Source organism: Phacochoerus africanus, chromosome 10 (genome assembly GCF_016906955.1).
Source record: "Phacochoerus africanus isolate WHEZ1 chromosome 10, ROS_Pafr_v1, whole genome shotgun sequence".
NCBI classification, from domain to species: Eukaryota; Metazoa; Chordata; class Mammalia; order Artiodactyla; family Suidae; genus Phacochoerus; species Phacochoerus africanus.
The window spans coordinates 107,954,392-107,978,226 of NC_062553.1; the positions used below are offsets into that span (position 1 = coordinate 107,954,392).

The window sequence follows — 23,835 nt, forward strand, 5'->3', positions numbered from 1 at the left end:
CAATACTTACACTATTTACTTCTTTCCAGTCTCAGTACCACCAGTAGAAGCCATGCCTTTATTTTCTCTTAATGGAACTACTGAGATTTCCCTAAATGATGTCCCTGTTTTCACTCTAGTTTTCCTACAATTCCTTCTTAGCAAGAAGGCAGAGGAATCAATTTAAAATGTAAATTGGAGTTCCCATCGTGGCGCACCAGAAACGAATCTGACTAGGAACCATGAGGTTGTGGATTCGATCCCTGGCCTTACTCAGTGGGTTAAGGATCCAGCGTTGCTGTGAGCTGTGGTGTAGGTCACAGACGCAGCTCAGATCTAGCGTTGCTGTGGCTCTGGCATACGCCGGCAGCAACAGCTCTGAGTCGACCCCTGACCTGGGAACCTCCATATGCTGCAGGTGCAGCCCTAAAAAAGGACAAAAAAGACAAAAATAAAATAAAATAAAATTTAAATCATATCCTACATGAGGTGAAGTAGAGTGTGGTGTATTTAGAAGACACCAAGGTCCTTCCTGACATAAAGCTTTGTTCTCACTGGCCTCTTTGCCTGGAACACAACATCCAGAGCCCCTGTTTGGGGCATAGACGGCCTCTTATTTCTCTCTCAACTAAGTGGACACTTTTTAGAGAGACCATCATAATCCTCATTGCCTATCCTGGTGAAATGTTGGTGCCCTGTTTGTGTAGTTTCAATAATAGCATGTACTGTAATTATTTCTGCATCATTAATAATAATTTCAATTAAATAACTGTTTGGTGACCCCATTGTGGATCAGAGGTAATGAACCTGACTAGTGTCTATGAGGATGTGGGTTTGATCCTTGGCCCTGATCAGTGGGTTAAGGATCTGGTGTTGCTGTGAGATGTGGTATAGGTCACAGACATGGCTTGGATCTAGCATTGCTATGGCTATGGCATAGGCCTGCAGATACAGTTCCAATTAGACCCCTAACCTGGGAATTTTCATATGGCATGGGTATGGCCCTAAAAAAAAAAGACAAGGAAAGTAATTTAAACTAGAGCTATCACATGAGTATATATATATATATATATATATATATATATATATATATATGTGTGTGTGTGTATATATATATATACATATATATGTGTGTGTATATATATATATATACATATATATATATATATGTGTGTGTGTGTGTATATATATGTGTGCGTGTGTGTGTGTATGTGTGTGTGTGTGTGTGTATGTGTGTGTGTGTGTATGACATATTTGGTTAATGTTTTGAATCTGGAATTAAAATATCTAGATATATTTGAAAAAGACAAAAAAAAACTTATTTGATTGATGTGCCCTGTGTACCTAATGAGTATCTAAAAAGAATGTAAGCTCCACGAGAACAACAAACTTAGCAGTTTTGTCTGTCAGACACTTTCTGTCTCCAAAACCTTATGTAGCTTATTTAGGCTCTCTGCAACTTGCTTTCCCCAGTTGTAAATTAAGAGTTAATAAAGCAATCATGAAGAAATTTAAAGATATAATTCAAGTAGACTGCTTCTCATAGTACCTAACAATACCTAAATACATCGCAAAAGCTCAATTATATCAAATGTTACATTCTCCACTGTGTCATTAGTACCTAGAAGAGTGCCTAAAAAGAAGCCAAGGGTCAATCAATATTGTATGAATGGATACATGAGTGAGTAATGGTACAAGAAGGAAGAGAGCCCAGAGAGTTCCAGTTTCCTTGTTTCCTGGAGACTTAGGCGAGAGGAGATAGACAGCTGTGGACACTTAGATGATCGGCAAGAAGATGAAAAATAATTTCTCTGAAACACTATGATGTTTTTTCTACCTGGCAAGTTGTTCTTCAGATTAAATGTGATTTCCACAGAAGGAGTCCCAAACCCCAAGCCTTTCTCCCCTCAAAGATCCCCACATTCCTTAGTATTATCAGAATCATTCATTCATTCTTCCTTAACTTACCTATTCCGCAATCATAGCTAAGCTATTCAACATGAATTTTTTTTAGAAAACTAAGTGTGTTCCTATAATAAGTTTTTGTCAGTTTATAAATTAAATCAGATTATTTCCTTTTTAATAGCACTAAGAGGTCATCAAAAAAAAAAAAAGGAAGAGAGTAGATTTCTAAATAAATGGAGATTTTTTTCTGAGGAGAAAGAGATGAACGAGGAGGGAGGCAGAAACTATCATATCAAAGGCAAACTTCAAAAGCTTCTTATTTGCACCCTAGGTCAGTCCTATTCATCTTCATTTGTACCTTGACAAATAGTCTCTGCACAAAAGTTCATGAAATCCCAAGTCTGTTTCATCTTGGGTGGCCATACAAACTTACTGTAGCAAGACATGAGGTTAAGGCTGGACCAAATATTAAGGCAAACATGCTCAATCCCTCTCCTTGTGTTATCTGGGTGGGCTGTTTAAACTTTCCATGAAGCAATTTTTTTTCCATCTGGAAAATAAGTATAGATGTAACCTCTTCTGATTCCCATATCAGATATTGTAAGAGTAAATAACATGCCATTTTTATTGAGTTAGTAAATATAATAAAAACTCTCCAAGGCAGACAGTCAAAAAAAAAAACTATCACCCTTTGGTGTTTGATTTGAAATTCTGAAAGTGTAAGCCTATACCAATGTATATAGTCATGACTTATTAATCATGTACATATAGGGAAAGGGCTAGCCTGATGATAAACAATCTGAATATCAGAATGGCTTAAGACATATACAATATACCATGAAATAAATATGAATAGTGAACCTTCAATATTTCCTGAAGTTCTGTGATGTTTACAATCTCTAGTTGGAAGCTATAAGATTCCCTGTTTAAAAACACAGATTCCTATGCTCCATCTTATACTCCAATTCAGAATATGCATAAAATGAGCCTGGGAAAAACATCCCAGTGATTCATCTCATTTCTTATGGGTAAACTGGAAACAACTGCTTCATTGTTCTTAAGAACCAACTGGGGTCTATAATGAAATATCCATATTTGGGCCCTATCACAGAAAGACTAAATCAATAATTCTACAAGTGGGTGCCCAGAACTGACAATTTTAGTAATAGCCTCTAGAAAATTTTATGTCCAGTTTGAAAATGATTTTTCTCTTTAATATGTTGTATAGGGCCAAGTTTGACTTGCTTTATTAAATACTGAGGAACTAATTATAAGAATAATAAGTGAATGTAAGTATTACTTGTTAAAACAATGAATTTCTGCTTTTGTTTAAACAAGGTATTTAGTTATTCTTCTTAATATCCAATCAAGTTACTTAGTGAACTCTTCAGGAATAATGCAAGGGCAAACGTCAACGCCATATACATGTATACATATATCTTTATTTATATTTATGACTTGTAAACTATAAAAGAAAATAACTGAGGTTTATTAGCCAAACACTAAATAATTTTATTTTCCATATACTTTCAAAAGTTAGTCAAATTTTCGCACAAAATATTCATATAAAAATAGCATACATATAACTGTGTACTATTTCCTATATTTAACTATTTGATTTGTATCTCAAATTGAGACATACCATTTCTTGTCCATTAACAAGTTTTCCTAAAATAAGGTGTTTTTGCTTTTATTATATTTTATTTATTCATAATTCTAAACTTGTATTTTTCATATCTGATATTTCCTCTGAGATTTTATATTTTTCCTGTATTTCAGCGGTTTTTTCTACATTGCTTTTTATGGTTTAATACTTTTTTCTTTTACACTTATTTTTTATTTTTTATAATTTATATATTTTTTACATATGAATTTGTGTCTCTGTCATTGAACAACATGGAACCTTTCCTTCCTTGAATTTTGAGCCTCAAAGAACATTTAGTTACAATGAAGTAGGAAAGCTTAAATATTTTAGAATTTGCTTCTTTTTACCAATTGTTTTTGCTTTTACTTAAAGATATTGTCATTTTTACTCCCACATTAATCTAGATTACTTGTTGGGAGGCAGTAATTAGACAACTGTACTTCTTTTAACAATGGAAAAAGCCTATAAAATTCTTCATATAGCTAATTAGCACCAGTAGAAGGAAATCCATCTACCCTTGCCTCTGTGAGCTTACCTTGCTGGGTGATTTACAATATAAGATTATAAAACATCCAGGAGTTCCTGTCGTGGTGCAGCAAAAACGAATCGGACTAGGAGCCATGAGGTTGCAGGTTTGATCCCTGGCCTTGCTCAGTGGGTTAAGGATCCGGTGTTGCCATGATCTGTGGTATAGGTCACAGACGCGGCTCGGATCTTGCATTGCTGTGGCTCTGGTGTAGGTCAGCAGCAACAACTCCAATTAGACCCCTAACCTGGGAATCTCCACATGCCACAGGTGTGGCTCTAAAATAAATAAATAAAAATAAAAAATTATAAGACATCCATATTATAAATGTGCTAGTGAAATGCAGAAACCTATCTGTATCATTTAATGGTATAGCCCATGAGCCATTTTTATCATTTTATCATCCCAAAAAAAATGTTAGTAATAAAAATAAATGAGACTAATTCAATTGGTTGTTGTGCATTAATGTACATTTTTATCACATTTTGGATGGCTTCCATATATGCGAAAATATATATAACAACATGGCATGTGTAGAAATGAGCAAAGTTTGATCAACTTTCAGGTATTAATAGGAGAACTAAGATACAAAGTGATATTGTAAAATGGAAAATGATTCAAGTCAAAAATAATTTAGGAACTTATTTTGGGAGATGAGAGAAGGAAAATCTTTAACACATCAGGAAAGGCTTCATACAAAAAGGTGGCATTTGGGGAGAGCTTGAAAGATAGATGGGGCTAGAAAATGGGATTGGAAACAGCTAGAGTCTTTTCAGGCCAAACAAAAACAAAACAGAGAAATGTAGGAGGTAGGGAACAGTGCAGAGGAGAGAAAGGGTATCTGTGGGGAAATAACAATGCCTGTAGCTTAACTGGAATATGGAGGCACCCCTGCTACCTAAATGGTGGGAAGAGAATGACACTAAGTGGTCATTAACAGCATTTATTTAGTTCTTACTTACCAGGCTACTTAGCTAAGCACTATATATGCCTTATACAGTGTAATCCTCACAACAGTAGCACAAAACAAGTGTTAAGTATGATCCCATTTCACAGATAAAGGAAAAGATGTGAGAAGTAAAATGGCCAACAAAGCTGAGTCATTAATTGGATGGCTTCTCCGGGCTCAGTGTTGAAATGCATTTACTGCCTTTGGGATGTGTGGGTAACTGCAGAGTGTAAGAGCAGAGGAAGGCGGGGAGTATGTGTCCCTAGTGCTTTTTAAGTCCAAGAACAAGACAATGAAGCCCTTCCTAAAGTGGTGTCAAGCTGATTTCAAAAAAACATAGGCTGTTTCATCTTTTAGATCGCTCCTAAGAAAGCATTAAGTGTGGACTCATTCCCCAGTCTAAATTAAATCTCTTACTGCATCTGTCACAACATGTTCTAGATTTCTTTTGTAGCATGACTTGTCATTACACATTTGTGTGACCCTCTCTTTAATATCTCTCTTCCTCTCAGAAAAGCCCAAGGTTACAGAGGCTATGTTTGCCAAACCCAACACTGTATCCATCTACAATAAATATTTACTAAATTTAAGAGCGGATGGTGAGTAAATAAATGTGGAAGAAAGAATAACTCAAGAGCTCAAAGGCAGAAAGTTGAGGGGTTGGAGTTTGAGTGGTGAGGAGAACAGAGGGAGGAAGAACTTTTTAGAAAAACTATTTCAAGTGGAAGCTCAGGGGATATACATTGAATAAAACAAGAAAGCCAGAAAAAGGAACTCCCTAAGAAAAAAAGGTGTACAATATTTTCTTTTTAAATTTTAAAGCTATACTCCACAGGGTTTCTTTGTTTTTTTTTTTTTTTTTTTTTTTTTTTTACTAATAAGCTCAACTAGTTCAATAAATTTATTTTTTTTTAATATTTTTTTTTCCCACTGTACAGCAAGGGGGTCAGGTTATCCTTACATGTATACATTACAATTACATTTTTTCCCCCACCCTTTCTTCTGTTGCAACATGAGTATCTAGACAAAGTTCTCAATGCTATTCAGCAGGATCTCCTTGTAAATCTATTCTAAATTGTGTCTGATAAGCCCAAGCTCCCGACTCCTCCCCCTCCCTCCCCCTCCCATCAGGCAGCCACAAGTCTCTTCTCCAAGTCCATGATTTTCTTTTCTGAGGAGATGTTCATTTGTGCTGGATATTAGATTCCAGTTATAAGTGATATCATATGGTATTTGTCTTAATAAATTTATTTTTAACTCTACCTTCTTTTTAGTATCTAGTTCTCTCTTTGGAGAACTTTTTTGAATGTTTCATATAACTAAGTCAAACTAATAGGTCTGTTTTTCCCATTTTCTATTTAATAGATAATATTCAAATGAGATTAGCCAGTACAATCATAATCTTGGATAACTGGGGGGGGGCTATATAGCTTATGAACTTTTTAATTATTTGGTCATTTCTTTCTCTTTTTTTCTTTACAAGTTTGCAGGAAAGCCCTCTGGGGGAATAAAAGGTTAGATTCACAAATTTTTGTAGCAAATGCTTAGACACCATAACTAATGCTCAAAAGAAACTGTCTAACCTTCTGTCTCTTTATTCATTTTAAAAGATGAATAGCAGTAATCGAAAATCAGTCTTAGTAATATCTCCAGTTTGAACTGAGTTCCTCATTTCCATCAGGACAAAATAAGCCCCCTTTTAAAAAATCCATTAAAAAACAGAAAAAAAAAATTCCAAATCAATAAACAAACTAAAAAGCCAAAGGATATGAGAGTTCTGAGCTGCGTTATGTACATCGATACAGGAAAAATAGTGGTGGAAGAATTGGCAGAAAATTGAGAGGACTAAGTCTGAACTGAAGTTTATTATCAGCATGTTCTCATCTTTTCTACAAACAAGAAATTAACCAAGAAAAATTCCAAATTGAGAAACTAGGAAAAATGTTGCCATCTTTAGAGGAAATTTGTTTTTGGAATTACCAATTTCCTACCTATCTTTCCTTGTTCATATCTCAAGATTTGTAATTAAAACCCTATAAAATGTAAGCTGTTCTCTAGCTTACAAAATAAAAATCCAAGCTTTCAACTCAAAGTTTCTGTCTTAAAAGTTGTTAGAAGAGAGTTCCCGTAGTGGCGCAGTGGTTAACGAATCCGACTAGGAACCGTGAGGTTGCAGGTTCGGTCCCTGGCCTTGCTCAGTGGGTTAACGATCTGGCGTTGCCGTGAGCTGTGGTGTAGGATGCAGACATGGCTTGGATCCCGCGTTGCTGTGGCTTTGGTGTAGGCTGGTGGCTACAGCTCCGATTGGACCCCTAGCCTGGGAACCTCCATATGCCACAGGAAGTGGCCCTAGAAAAGGCAAAAAGACAAAAAAAAAGTTGTTAGGAGAGGTAGCACAATTAAACAAAATATTCAACTGCAACTCAAATGAAAGTTATCTTCCTATCCCTTACCCGACAAATACTGGACCTGTCTACATCCAAAAATTCTGAAAAATTTTACCTAAGATAAAGAAGTATACTAACGTGAACTTCAAGAAATGTTTCACACAGAAATGAAAACTGATTTCAGTGCTGTGTGGTTATAGAATTGCCTCTCAATGATATGCTTAGGACTTAACTGCTTAGGACTTAACTGCTTCATAATTTGTTCAATAAAAATAGTAACAACAATGATTATAACATCTGAAATATGAATAACACATAACAGTAGCTGTCAAAAACCCAAAAAGCAACAAAGCTCACATTATTTTGTTTCACTCATGCATACACATTTGAAAAAGAGGCATCCCAAATCTTCATATTTATTTTTCTAAAATCATGTTAATTTCTTATTTATTTCAGGCATTACTAGAGACTCAAAATTTACTGCGCACTCAGGTTGCAAATTTTACCTTCAACCTTGGATTTTCAGGGAAGTTTTACCACACAGGTAAGAAGGAGCTTTGTGTTCTCAGGCAGCTACATATAAATAGGAGAGAAGGATTTTTGATGTTTCATTAAGTAGGAGAAATAGCATATCCAGACTGATTATGGGAAAGGCTTGGGTGCCTCATGAGTAGCCCAATCCAAAAGCAATGAGTTTGTTTACTTTGGGGAACACCGTTCGAATCAAGGGCAAAAGAGGACGAGAACTGACTTTGTTAACTCAGTAAAAGAAACTATAACCATTGTTGTAGTGTGTAAGTGCATCTCGTGTCAGCATAGTCTAAGTAGGAAGCATGGTGACAATGATGATGCTGGCAATGACGGACTAAGGATAATCATAATGGACAGTGTTTTAAATTGTAGGACAGTCTCAGTGGCAGTCATTTTTGTATAATCTCCCTTTAGAAAACAACTGGTGATGAGAGAGGCATTTTATAGCCTCAAAGAAATTTAATAGATTTTAAGAGTCATCTAGCTTAATTTACCTTCCCTTGCAGGATGTTCCTTAAAAATATTAACAATGTTTTGTCCCAACATACATTAAAACCATACAATCAGGCTTGTATTTCTTTTCTTATCTATCCAGTCACATCTTGAATTTTGTTCAAATCCTTAAAATGTGATTGGTGCTCACACACTATTCTACGTTCTGATATTTCTCACCTCTTTACCCATCATCACCTCCAGATTTGACTCTCATTTTCTGAATAGGAGCATTATAACATCAGGCACTAGTACAGAGAAAACTACTTTCATAAAAGTGATTGTCTTATAGTAATAACGAAAATGGGACAAAATGGTGTCTTAGAGCCTGTATTAGGGCAGCACCTACCATCTGCTCCTATTTCTGCATCTCTGATGAAAGCTAAATGCTTTGTTTAGGACTTTGCATTGTTGTTACTTCACAGTACCTTAGTGAAACTATTTCATGGTATTCTGTATGTATGCATGCAGTTTATTGACTTGTTAAAAATTCCCATGCAAAGGTAGTCTTTAATTATCATAAATGCAGTTTGTTTACCCAGAAAGGCTTTTAATGTTTACACAAAGAGGCTCAGCATGGTTTATTAGAATACTGAAGCAGCAATATCTTACTGGTTTTTCTTTAATGCTTTTTTCCTCCTGCTTTGAAACATGTAAATCTGTTTAAAGTAATAGAAGGAAATTTTGTATTTAGATCAGCTGATAATAAAATCATTGCATATTTTAAAAGGACAGTTTGCAGAAAAAAGATTTGGGTCATCGTATCTGCACAGGCAAAGCAATTCCAGCCACAATTTTGAAAATAGACATGGTTTTGTAAATCTTCTTCAAAAGCCCCCTCAAGAAATGAGTTCAGACCTAAGAAGCACTGACTATGAAGTTATAAAGCAGATAACTCTGAAGGCTGGGGAAAAAAAATATGGGATTATTTGGCATTCACACACAAACAATACTATTTTGTCTTAAATAGCTGTATAGGGTAAGAAAAGCCATTCTTTTGGTCGAAATATATATAGATAACTGCCTCAGCTTTTATTTATTTTTCATATTCAGACCTATTAAACCTGCCAGACACTTGCAGAGTTAATGTTGATAGCAGGTTATTACACTTCCCATTTCTTTTTTATAATCCTGAACATGTACACACTACACATCCACTAGGAAATGAATGCACTAGTTAGTATCACAGGTATGGTTGGTGGAGGAAGATACCAAACAATAGCAAAAAAGATGTTTTAATTATATCTCTTAAATAGACTCTTTTTGTTGGTACTGACCTAATAAAAACAATGTAAGAAATACTATATTCTCTTATGCTGTGATCATAGTGCACTTGAGAGACTAAGCAATGTATATAAGTTCTAGAAGTTTAATACATTCTTAGTGCACTTGAGACACCAAGCAATGTATATATGTATAAGTCCTAGAAGTTTAATAATATTCACAAATGAGAAATTCTCTTTTGATTGGCGACTTTATGTGTAAAATCACTGAAATGAGTCAACATTTTTCGAGGGTGCAATTGTACTATATTAACCACTTATTTATTCACTCAGGATATCACGGTTTCTTCCAGAGTGCAGTTAAACACTGATGATATATATATATTATCCGGAGGGCACACCTCTTCCCTATCTAGTCACATCCCTATATGGAGGTTTAACTATCAGGAGGTTAACAAATCAGAAAAGTGCTTTCCTTACCTATGCACTTGATTGTGATGTGTAACCATGAGAAGATGGCCCTATCATAGTGACGGTCTCACATCTCTCCCAGGATGATCTGATTTCCCAATGCATGAAGATTCTGATTGATGAGCCTCATTGTTCTTAAGACATTTAATCACATATGCCCAGTGTAATAATGATAGATTCTGCATTCTTAGACTGCTTCACTTATTTGTATTTCCCATGTATTCTTTCCTGTTCCGCTTCTCTGTCCTTCACATGCTAAAAGCAATCTCACCCGAAAAGGACATATCACTAAGCCTTCCCTAAAAGTCAATCATTCACAACTGCCAAATCGAAATGGGAAGGACATACTGTTGATTAAAAGTTAAAAAAAAAAGAAAGAAAGAAAGAAAGAAAATAAAAGCAGCATGGTGTTTAGAGTCAAATATTTTAATCTGGAAATATTTAAAGCTTGATTAGAATTGCGCAATGAAAGCTCAGTTGAAAAATGGAGACATTACAAGATTAAGATGCCTTGGGATGAAGGGCTACAAATTTTGTTCGTAGGACATGATTTCTGGTGACTTTCATTCATTGTAATTGATAATAAATTGAACATGACTCAAACAATTACCTCATGTATAATGTTTGCAAATTGAATAAACATTGGTCTTTTCCATGAGAATTTATTTTATAAGAAAATAGACCTTTAAAAAATCTTTTAAATAAAGTGAAAAACAGTGTTACATTCTTTCTCTTTTGTTTGTTTTTTTTTGTCTGTTTTTGCTTTTCAGTATAAGATATTGGTTCAAAGACTAGATATTGGAAACAGCCTTCTTTTGTTTAAATCCAAGATCTGACATATCACTAGCTATGTGAACATAAACAGATTATTTTTCTGTACAATTTACACATCTCCAGAATGGGAATTATAATGGTATCTCTTGCCTAGAACAGTGCATAGCAGTCATGCTATGTCAATGTTTATTATTATTATTACTTCTAAATGTTTCTATAAGTATCAAATACTAGCCAAAAAAGTCAATAATTCACATGGCTCTATTTTCCATTTTTGGAACTATTAAAAGCTTTAATCAATTTGCATTGTCAGACAATTTTTTTAATTTAAAATTTAGTTTATTCTATACCCACCTATATGGAACTGTGCCAGGTTCAGTGTATAAAGAAAATATGAAACCTCTTCTTGACATTTAGAAATTGTTTCAAATATAATAGCAAAAGAAAGACAAACATTTGTACAAAATTGATAATTCAGACACTGGAATTTTATACTTCTGATTTTATTTATTTATTTATTTATTTATTTATTTATTTATTTTTAGTACTGCACCTGCAGCATATGAAGGTTCCCAGGCTAGGGGTCCAATCAGAGCTGTAGCCGCTGGCCTACACCAGAGCCACAGCAACACTGGATCCGAGCCAAGTCTTCAACCTACACCACAGCACCCGGCAACGCCAGATCCTTAACCCCACTGAGTGAGTCCAGGGATCAAACCCGCAACCTTATGGTTCATGGTTCCTAGTCGGATTCGTTTCCACTGCGCCACGGCAGGAACTCCCGATTTTAGTATCACAAATGTGCCTTATGGAAACTAACCTATAGCCCAGATCTTGCTAAAATTATTCTTACTTTGACAGACTTAAAACACATATCTTCTAAAAGTGGAAACAAAAAAATAAGTGTTTAAATATTTTGCTTCTGAATTCAAACTTCTCTTCATTTGGACTTCTAGGAATTAGGAAAGTCAAATGACATAACTTTTAAATGAGAAAAAAATACCATGTTTTTAATTAGTAATGATGTGGATTTGAATCTAGATCAGGTTAGAAGTGAAAGGCACAGTTTGAACAGACACCTTAATGGACTAGAACTTGTGTTTACTGTAGTCATGTGTGAACTATAAATTATATTCTCACATGTATTTTAATCATAAATTAGATTTATAAAATACATGGATACAAGTCAAAAATTTAATATTTTCATTTAGTTGAATTCGAAAACATTTAAAATTCTGCTTTTGTCCCTTAGCATGATTTGATATCATATTATTCATTAAGCAACCTCTAGTGTCATGAGCTTCCCTTACATGGCTTTGAAGTATATGACTATATAAAATAAGAGAAAGGCTGATGAGAAATTAATCCATGGAATGAAAAAAAAAAGAAGCTTCAAATGTCATTCCTAACCTTATGGGAGTGCTTATAAATTAACACAGTCTCTGGTATAAAAATTACCAAGATTTGATGCCCAGTCATGCATCTGTTTATATCAATAGTCTGCAAATTTTTCTTTAAATTGGTAATTGACTTCATTCCTTGTTAAGTATGCATTACGTACTTCCTGCCACTTTCAAACAACCTGTGAAGTTTAAAGTGAATGGAAGCATTTCTCAAACATTCTATATATTCAACAGAACCTTGGGACATCAGTTCATTCACCGCATGTGACATAAAGTAGCTCTTTCTAATCTACGACTTAGTCTGCTAAATTATGACCATAAGAAACACTTGGTCTACAGCATAAACACTTCAAACTTAAAATTCGTCTGAGGAAGTGACAAACTTATCTTCATTTGGATTTCAATATTTGAAATTCTTAACATATTAACAAAAGTCAATGAATTATAAGTCTATGTATTATGACAATTTTGGCTCAAGTTATTGGCTCATCTTAGAGAACTGTATCACTTTCAAAACTTCTGTTTCTTTACCCTTTACATATTAGCAACCTTTGTAACAGTAATGGTGCCAAAACACTAAACTTGACACCCCTTACACCTTTTGAGAATTATGGATTGTGGAGCATATACCAAGAATAATGCATACATATAAATATACATAAAAGTTGACATCCCTTTAAGCAAACATATAAAGTCTCCAAAGTTCACTGACTATATATTAATACTGACTGAATTAAATAGTCCCTTATTTACTCTCCTGGGAAAGGGGCATGATTCCATGCAAGTTAAAGGCATCCAGTTTCTGACTTTAAGAATTTAATAATCTAGGCAGGCAATATTTTTAAGAATGTGTGAGAGTACATTTAGAACACAACAGGTATAAACCAGTGATACTGTTTTTAAGAAGTGAAGCAGGAGTTCCCATCGTAGCTCCGCAGTTAAAGAAACTGACTAGTGTCCATGAGGACCCAGGTTCCATCCCTGGCCTTGCTCGGTGGGTTAGGGATCTGGCATTGCCATGAGCTGTGGTGTAGGTCGCAGACGTGGCTGGGATCCTGAGTTGCTATGTCTGTGGTGTAGGCTGGCGGCTATAACTCCAATTTCACCCCTAGTCTGTGAACCTCCATATGCCGCAGGAGCGGCCCAAAAAAGACCAAAAAATAAAAGCAAATATTTACGAATTGCTTACTATCTGCAAGTCACAATGTTAAGTGCTTTAATAAATTCATCTCACTGACTATTTACAAGAACCTTTGACATAGATATTTATATCCTCATTTGAAACCAGGAAACCAAGACGCAGAGAACTTGTACAAGGTCACATAGCCAAGCCTATGCTTTAACAAATATATACTTTAACCACTTCATGGCACTACTACATAATCCATGCAGTCTTTACTATATGACACACAAGTGGAATATTTTAAAAAGATCTTTAGAAAAGACCTTTAATATTTATTTGTTAAATTTAAGTAAATAATGTGAAATTGCCCATTAAAACTTATTCCAATTTGAAAAAATAATACAAATAAATTTACCTCTCCCTGTAAGCTAGAATTTGTACTTTACATATTTAATTAAGCATCTCAAGGACCACATATGAATCAGTTCTTATATTATTGATTCAGAATATCTGAAAATTGGACTGAATATTGTAGAATTATACAAAAACTATATCATTTCATACAGTGAAAGTGTTCTTAGATAGCTGTGACATAGTGAATTCCCTTAAAAGTAAGTTACTGATGTTGTTTTTCTTTCCTTAAATTATCAAGTTTTCTATTATGTTAATAAATTTATTGTTTACATTTTATGAAATATCTTTATCAAAATGGGAGATGTTTATGTTTATAATGGTAAGTTTAAAATGTAAGGGCACAAATGTATTTGTATAGTTAAGAATTCAACTTCTTAAAAAAAGCAAAAAATATTGAATGAAAGATAGCAAAATATTTCTGATACCAAAAAACAAAATGATACCAAAAATAGTCCTGGAAGATTGCTTTGGTTTTGTCTAGATTTTGTTTTGTTTTGTATCACTTGTCTATCTTTTCCATATTCTTCAATAAGCAAAGATTATTTTTATAATCAGAAAAAAATTAACAAACTTCATCAGTTAAATTTAAAACTGTTCAGACCAATTTGAGACTTATGCATAAATTTTTAAAAGTAAAAAAATCATCATCTTTAATCAGGTTTCCATGAATGCAATAAAGGAGAAAATTAACAGATGATAAATTTAAAACAAAAATAATCAACTAAAACTCGATCTGTTTTTTACTACCACCATATTCTAGCAATTCTAAACAACATCAGTGATAAAATACCACTAAGTTCTAAATTTAAACCACTATCTGCATCTGTGGCCACCACACTTACCCCCATCCCATCCCAACCCCCAACTCCACTGCCTCTGATGTAACTTAGGTTATGCTCATTTCCTTTAGTAAAATAACACAAAATTGGATTTATGTATCAGTAGCAAGAAGAACAAAAATCTGACAAATCTTTAAGCTAATACAAAACTTGCACTGAAGCTATTTTTACATGCTTTATAGGGACTGAAGAGGAGGATGCAGGAGATGACCTTTTGCTTCGGTCTGTGGATGAGTTCTGGTGGTTTCCTCACATGTGGAGCCACATGCAGCCCCACCTCTTTCACAATGAGTCATCTTTAGTTGAGCAGATGATTCTCAACAAGGAATTTGCACTGGTGAGCATACCTTATTGCCGTATTTTTCAAACTATGAGTTGCGATGTATTAGTGGGTTGTAAAGTCAATTTATTGGGTTTAATCTAATAGAAATAGAATGGAGCCAAACATAACAGTGCATTACAAATTTTAAGGATATATGTTGCTTTATATTATTTTGTTTCAGGCATGTGTTATATATGTATTGGATCATGATGTGCTCTAAAATGTACTTCCAAAAAAAAGTTATCATCAGAAAACTACCATCTCCTGCCTTATAATAGGATTATTCTACAAAAAGGAAAAATAGTACTTTCTCCATTGTATTCCTAGCGCATATAATTGCCATCTCAAATAGTATTTATTGTGAGGGTGAATAAATAAATGGATAAATTGGACAATTAGAACAATGACTCTAGACCAGTGGATCTCAAACTTTAGCGTGTATTCTTTTCACCTAGATGACTTTTTAAAACTCAGATGCTGGGCCCAATGCTAGAGTTTCTGATACAGTAGATTGTCAGATAGGCCTGAGAATTTGCATTTCCAACGAATTCTCAGAGGATGCCCATGCTGCTGGGACTAAACTTTGAGGACACCACTCTAGACTAGGAGTTGGCAAACTCTGGCCCAATGGGCCAAATCTGGCCTGCTGCTTGCTTTTTACTGTTTTTGACCTAAAATTGCTTTGTTTGGGGGGAATTTTTACTACATTTTTAAATGATTGAAAACCAATCAAAAACACATATTCTGTGATATAAAAATTATATAAAATTCAAATTCAACACCAATAAAAGAAGTGTTATATGAACAGTACCACACTCTTTATCCATTGTCTGCAGCTGCTTTTTCACTGTAACAGCAGAGTTGGGTAGTTACAAACGAGATCATATGTACCACAAAGCCTAAAATATTTACTATCTGGACCTTTATTGAAAAAGTTTCCCTACTTCTATGCTAGATATCAAGTAAATCATGTATCCCTTGAACAATACAATGAAAAAAGTTTTTTCTCTAGAAAAATATTCAGATGCACAGTGTCATATCTTTATACAGTGGGACGGATGGTCAGAAGGGGTAGGTAAATCCCCCCAAAACCCGGAGCCCCACTTAAAACCTCTGTCTTCAAGTGTTCATTTAAAATAAGCAGTTTATTTGCACTGTATTATTGCTGATATATTTAATTTTTTTAAGCCTAGTTAGGAGGTATGGACTTATGGCCATATGAATACTATACTTTATAACATTATGCCTAGTTATGATGTTAATGGTTCACCCCTCTTTCTATCTATAAATCCCCAGGCCTGTGTCCAATCTGCACATAGCATCCTTACTACTAAGTGGGGGCATCATCAAAAGCAGTTAAGGTTATGAATTTAAGCACTAGAATGCCTGTATTTGAGTCTTGATCATCAGTGGTTGCTTGATCTTAAACAAAAATTATTTAGTCTCTGTGTCTCAGTTTCCCCAACTGTAAAAATGCAAATAATTGTGACAACTACCTAATAGGATTGTTTTTAGGCTACATACAACATGCTTAGAGCATTGCTGGCATACAATAAGAATTCAGTAGGTGTTAATTACTCAATAATGATCTTTCTAAATGCAGCCAATTATGCAGTTATGTCTTTCTTTTAAAAAAGCCAAATATTTTTCAAAATATGAATATACAAGAAGCCAGTCTTTACCTAACAAATTTTGTACTGTTTCATAACATTGTAAAATTAGGTAAATATTGCCTTTTCAAACAATAAACTTACCTTGAGTAAGAGTGTTTGAATCTCAGTGCAGTTACCTTGAAAATAAACTGTTTATCACTTGGCTTAAACCTCCCCCACCTCATTCCCACTCTGAAGGCTGACTTTTTAGGTGTGTCGATTATATTTCATAATGGTTGATTTCACCTGTTTGTGTAATTTCTTTTTTAAAAGCCATGCCAAGAACACTGGGAAAGACTCAGATATAATTGCTTTGTAATGAAATGTTGAAAGCTATTTAGAGTCCATTCAGAACAATTACATTTGTTTAGTCAGTGTGGCTAGAAGCTAGACTGAAGCCTATAAATATATTTTGTAGGAAAAAAAATCTTATTATATGTTGCATAATCAAAATAGTACAACTAAAGTGAAGCCCATTACACACACATACGAAAATGACATTGTTTTTTTTCTTCTGGTGCTGAGTTCAATAAAACTTCTCAGGACTTTTCAAGTAGTGACATTCAGGATTCCACCTTTAATTGTAAACATAGGATGACAGTATGTGTGTTGCCCAGAGAGCCAGGAAATTTCTTTCTTATTAAATTATTATCTTTCCATATCTAGATGACACTTCAAAACCTTCAATGGTATCAAGATAGGGTAGGATAGTGGAAAGCACTACTTTAGCAGGTTAAATTTTATCCCTGACTGCTAGTTCTAATACAGTGGGCAGCTCATTTAATGTCTTCATGCTTCGGGTTTCCTCCCCTGAAATGGTAATGATTCCTTTTTCATTCTCTAAACTGTGGAGTTTTTAGATAATTAATTTACATCAGCTCATCTGCCAGCCAAAAGCACTGGACCAGATAATCCACTGATCAATTCCAATCTAAAATTTTGTGATCATTGACAGCACCAGGCCACAAATTTGGAATGAACATCTTGAAATACTCACCTACCTGCAACCGAAGCAATTATGGAAAGAGATTTTCAAACTAAACGACCAATTTATACTGAAAAAAAATGTTAAATCTCTTTTTTGTTCCATCCTGACTTTCCTCCCTATTCCTTGGTATGACCTTGGCTGGCACAGGGACTATCAGTGAAAAGCACAGATGTTCTCACAATGTTTATAAAAATGATTCAAATAACATATTAATAGCTTTTGTATTGATATTTCAAAAACAGTTAAACATCAATCAAAATGGTATCTTCAGAGAGTTTCTCCAAATTCTCTCTGGATAGAATTTATTTTCTGTTGAAAATAGGTCTAAAAATCATGAGAAAACATATTTCAAGACTGTTTCTTTCCTATTTCATTATGTCAGAAGAACCATTATTACTGTAAAGCATCTTCCTTTCTTAATCCAGGCAGATTTATGTATACAGTGCAAATGTGGGTATGTATGGGCAGTTATGTGTTATCTCCATACTTAATCCAGGAGTGCATGTGTATGCAGTGTGTGTTTGGTGTGCATATATCTGTATGTGTGTTTAATTCATGAAAAATATATGTGAGTGTGTGCACACATGTGTGTGTTTGTATAGATTAGCACAGGCAACCAATGTAGGGTCATTACAAGATACTACACCTGTACGAGGGAGAAATACTTTTTGATTCTTTTTTTTTAACTAAGTCATACCTTTTGCTATCACTAAATAGAAGCAACACTTCAAAGATGACAACAGACACACTAAGGCTAAAGAAAACAAGAATAATTGGCTAATCCTAAAATGCTTGATGCAAAAGTTACCAAAAATCATTCGGGACTTAACTAATATCTCCTTTTCAAACACAGAGAGAATGCCTGTAGCATAAACCTGAATTATTTATTTTTATTCTAAAAATAGATTTGTGGGATAAAAGTAAGAAATGGTATTTTGTTGTTTTAAGTTTTCCATATAGATTCATTGAATTTCCAAATGAACGGAGCCTTTCAGTTCCAGTAGCAGACCAAAAAACATCCTGAGGGGGAAAAGAGCCCTTTCTGTCTTCAATGCTATCTTTACAAAAATGCTGTGAGCGTTTGTTTCTGTTTCTGTTTTGTTTTGCTTTTTTGACATTTTATCAGTCAGAAACCTTATTCATGAGTAAATAAGTAAAGGATTCTTGAAATTAAGGCACAGGTTTTTAAATTCTGCTTTTAAAGTGCTAACATATTTATGAATGCTATACCTTTTTTTCCATAATGACACAATATTCCTGATATGAAAAATTCTAACATTTAAATTATTTTCATAAAAACCCAGATTCATCAAAGAGCAACTATGGACAGTCTTTAAGTGTCATAATGGCCTACGCACTAAATCAGCTATGTAGAGATTTCATTTAAAAAAATAAAAGGAGTAGGATAGTGGATGTGTCAACTGGGGCAGCGGTCATTTCAAGGCTCAACCAGTGGGTAGACCAGCTCAGAAACTCACTCATATGGTTGTTAACAAGATTCAGTTCTTCATGGATAGTTAGCATGTGGACTTGAGTTCGTCCTCAGTCCTGGCCTGGGTCCACCCTCATTTCCTCACCATGTGTGGGCCACTCTTGAGGGCAACTCACAACATGCAGCTTGTTTTGGCTATTTGGGTTTCTTTGAATTTCCATATGAATCTAGGGATCAGCTTATCAATATCTGCATAATGGCCAGCTGGGATTTTGACAGGGACAGCACTGAACCCATTGATCAATTTGGGAAATATCTTAACAATGATAACTTTTCTGATACATAAGCATGGGCTGTTTTTCCATTTATTTAGGTGGTCTTTAATTTCTTTCAACAGTATTTTTATAACTTTCAGGGTCTATGTTTTGTACTTATTTTATTAACCTGTTTCTAAATATTTTATTATTTTTGATGCTATTGTAAATGGAATTTTTCACATCGTTCATGTTTATGTGTAGAAGTACGATTGATTTTTGTATATAGATCTTGTAACCTTCAAATTTGCTGTACTCATTTATTAGTTTAAAGGTTTTATAATGGATTTCTCAGGATAATCTTATATGCAAGATCATGGCATATGTAAATAGAGATAGTTTTACTTCCTCACTCTGGATACACTTTATTTCATTTTATTGTCTATTTCCCTGACTAGAACCTGTAATATAATGTTGAATAGAAATGATAGGAGCAAATATCCTTGCTTTACTCCTGATCTTAGGAGGCAAGTGTCCAATCTTTCACCATGAAGCACAATGTTAGTTGTGGGCTTTTCATAGATACCCACTATCAAGTTAAAGTTTCTGTCTGTCCCTGCTCAGTTGAGTATCTTTATCATAAAATAGTGTTGGATTTGTTACATGCTTTTTATGGTATCCATTCAGTTATGGGTTTTTCCCCCCTTTTTTATAGTTATAGTATAATACATTAACTGATTTTTAGATGTCAACCCAATCCTATATTCTTGTGATAAATCCCACTTGGACATGGTGTATCATATAATGCTTTTTATATTTGCTGAAATTAACTGTTGGTATTTTGTTGAGGATTTTTCACCTATACTCATAAGGATATTCATCTGTAGTTTTCTTCCATTATGATATCTTTGTCTGGTTTGGCGTTAGAGTAATACCCAAATATGCTGATGCACTTAACGCTGTCCACAAATCTCTGAGATTCTGTTTCAATTTTCTTAATTTTTTTCCTCTCTGTTCTTCGGTTTGCATAATCTCTATCAATTTATCTTTAAGTTTATGAGACCTCACTTCTGCCAGCTCATTGTACTGTTGTACCTCTCAAATAAATTTTTCATTTTAGTAATTGTACTTTTCAATTCCAGGATTTCTACTTGATCATTTTTTATAATTTTTTAATTAATATGCTCTATTTGATGAGTCATTGTCATCATATATTCTTTTATGTCTATAAGTATGGTTTATTTCAGTTCTTAGAATATATTGGAAATATTTGTCTTCCAAATCTGGCGTCTGGGCCTTTTAAAGGCTTACTTTATTTTCCTGTCTATAGGTCACACTTTCCTGTTTCTTTGCATATCTTTTAATTTTCTGTTTAAAACTGAATACTTTAAATAATGTTTGTACCACTGTTTTTTTAATTATTATTACTCAGTGAATTTATTACATTTATAGTTGTACAATTTGATATTGATCCCCTCCCCCCAACCTCCAGGGTTTTGTTGTTGTAATTGTTATTTACTTATTAATTTGTTTAGTATATGAATGGGCAATTTAAGGCAAATTCTTTCCCCACAATATGCAGCCTCAGTGCTACTCCTCAGAGGGAGCACAATCACTCTGGAATAACAATTGTTTTAGCAAAGTTGTTTTGCATCTTTCCCTGATGGCTCTGTTAACTGGCTATCTCTGGTATAAAAATTAGCCAGATATGGTAATAGCCAATATTGGTACTAATTACCAAGGGTATGCTTCATTATTTGGACAATGCCCAAGGGTGAAAATTGTGCCAGAGTCTGAACCAGTAAAATGCGGTCCTTTTCACAGTAGTATTTGAGATCAGTATCTAAGGCTTTTTATGACTCCAAGAGTAATCTTAGATATTTCCTTCTTTGTTACTCTCTAGTAAACGTTGGCTTAGTCTATTATTAGCTTGCTGTTAATTAAAATAAAAAAGCAAGGTCTTCTTAATTGCTTATCATCAAAATCATCATTTGTTTTCAAGAGTGAACTTAGGCTTGAACTTCTTAAACCTCTCAGATAAAGTCAGTTCCCTTGGAGAGAATGTAGGAACTCTCTCTTCTTATGACCTGTCTCCACCTCCAACCCCAGGCAAAATCTCTGTACCAATGCTCCAGCACTGAGTGTGGAGACAATGGCCCACTTCTTTCAATGCGAAACCCAGATTTATGACCAGGGTGATGGGTTGAGATGGTACCCGGTGGTCCTCTCAGCTTGGTTCTGATTGTAGGCTTAGAACCACCACCCTACAGTTGAGTTTGAGCCAGGACAAATCATGGTTCCAGTATTCTTGATCTGCATCTAGGGTGGAGCTTCTTCTCTCTGAGGGTGATTACCTTGAGGAGGAGAGTTTCATATCTTTCAGCTGCTTTTGCCTAAAACAGAGCTTCAGCATTCAGAGCTGGAGGGATAGGAAATGATGTTGGTCTGCCACCCCATAGGGAGTGGGGTGAACCATAGCTTTAGACTGGAAGTGAGAGAGAAAGGAACCCCCTGTGTTCTTGGCTACATCCAACTCAGGTAGGGATTTTGTCACTCTAAACTGAAGAAAGCAGGGATGGGGGTAAGGCCATGGCTCAAATGCCACATATTTTCACTGTTCTTACCAATCTTAGATTTTCTTGAATAACTATTTCCTCATTTGCTATATGTTCTTGGTTTATTTTCCAGAGATTTTAAAAGCTTGGGATTTTTGTTTTGTTTTGTTTTTTATAATTTCTACCAGTTATGAAATGTTTTGCTAGGAAAGGCTTGACAGAGGTCCTTATAGTACCATTCCAATGCTGAATTTTATCGTCATTTTTTTTTCCTTTTTGGGGCAGCACCCGAAGCATATGGAGGTTGCCAGGCTAGGGGTCAAATCAGAGCTGCAGCTGCTGTCCTATGCCACAGCCACAGCCACAGCAATGCCAGATTCGAGCTGTGTCTGAGACCTACACCACAGCTCATGGCAATGCCAGATCCTTAACCCACTGAGTGAGGTCAGCAATCAAACCTGCATCTTCATGGATGTTAGTCAGATTCATTTCCACTGAGCCACAATGGGAACTCCTATCATCATTTCTTGACTAATTTGTGTCAATAGCCTCTTCATTGGTCTCCAGTTTTACTTTTGGCCCTGTTGAGTTTATTCTTATCAAAGGAACAGAAATGATCTTCTTAACATGTAATTCCCATTCTATCACATTTTGTCTCAAAGCCTTCCAAACTGCTTTAAAATAGCCCACAAGTCAGAATTCCCATCATGGCTCAGCAGTTAACAAACCCGACTAGTATCCATGAGTATATTGGTTCATCTCCGGCCTTGTGGGTTAAGGATCCGGCATTGCTGTGACCTGTAGTATAGGTCGCAGATCCTACTGTGTGTGGCTCAGATCCTGCTGTGGCTGTGGTGTCAGCTGGCAGTTACAGCTCTGATTCGACCCCTAGCCTGGGAGCCTCCATATGCTGTTGTCATGGCCCTAAAAACGACAAAAAAAAAAAAAAAATAGCCCACAAGTTCCTAGCATCTGCTCCTTTGTATCATATATGTCTCCTATCTGATTTTTTAAAATTTTATTGAAGCATGGTTGATTTATAGTGTGTTAATTTCTGCTGTATAGCAGAGTTACTCAGTTGTACATACATATTCTTTTTCATATTTTCCATTATGGTTTATCACAGGATATTGAATATAGATAGTTGCCTTGTTGTTTATCCAACCATCTGATTTTTTAATGATTGATACTTGAAAGTCTCCAATGTGGCTCCTTTCACCAGTCCTTGATGACAACTTTGATCTTCACTGTTGTCATACTTGTGTTGCACTCATCCTTCCAGATTGGTGACTCTGCTTTGATCCCAAGGATCTTCCTACAAGTCTCTCCTGACCTAACTCCATCTAGGCTCCAATGTTCTTGAATTTAAAGGAGCATTTCTTTACCTCCCATTCTCCCCACCATATATACATGCTTAACAACAAATTAGAAAGGCATGGGTTAAGGAATATTTTAGTGACATCATCTTGTGTTAATTCAAAAGTTATTCTTGCTAGTACCAAAAATACATAGAATGGTGAGAAGAAAATATTGCCTTTATTCCTTCTACCTAAAAATAAATTACCTATGTTCTGGTCTTATCTTCCATTTCCCCTTTTCCTTGCTCCCTAAGGATGGGACCAATTTTATTTTACCTTGTTTTTTATATACTTTGATCTATGTCATCCACTACCCTAATTCTCCATATCAAAGTTGCCATACTATTTTTAGATTTCAACCCTGTGATAGAAATGCAGCTGTAATTGCTGGTAATTTAACTGATAAACTAGAATTTCTAGACTGGGTTTTCAAATTGAAATCCACTGTGTTTTAAAAATAATTTGTTTGTTAAATCTGTTGTGTCTTTTTTCGTATCCATATCTTAAATCCTAAAGCAGAGTAGGAAAAACATATTTTTAAGTTTGAAAAAGCATTAAACAATGAAATCGAATATTAAGTGGCATTTCTCTGGAAGACAGAGCGGTGAAAATT

The 23,835-nt window shown here is 34.8% G+C and overlaps 1 protein-coding gene across 2 annotated transcripts in view; it reads left to right on the forward strand.

The window, feature by feature from the left end:
- The window catches only part of NDST4 (N-deacetylase and N-sulfotransferase 4), a 238,000-nt gene that overhangs the window by 108,080 nt on the left and 106,085 nt on the right, over positions 1–23,835 (forward strand). For both annotated transcript variants that reach the window (XM_047798919.1, XM_047798920.1), the window contains 2 exons: positions 7,848–7,935; positions 14,844–14,998. In XM_047798919.1, the coding sequence (XP_047654875.1) occupies positions 7,848–7,935; positions 14,844–14,998 (243 nt within the window). The remainder of the gene's footprint in view (positions 1–7,847; positions 7,936–14,843; positions 14,999–23,835) is intronic.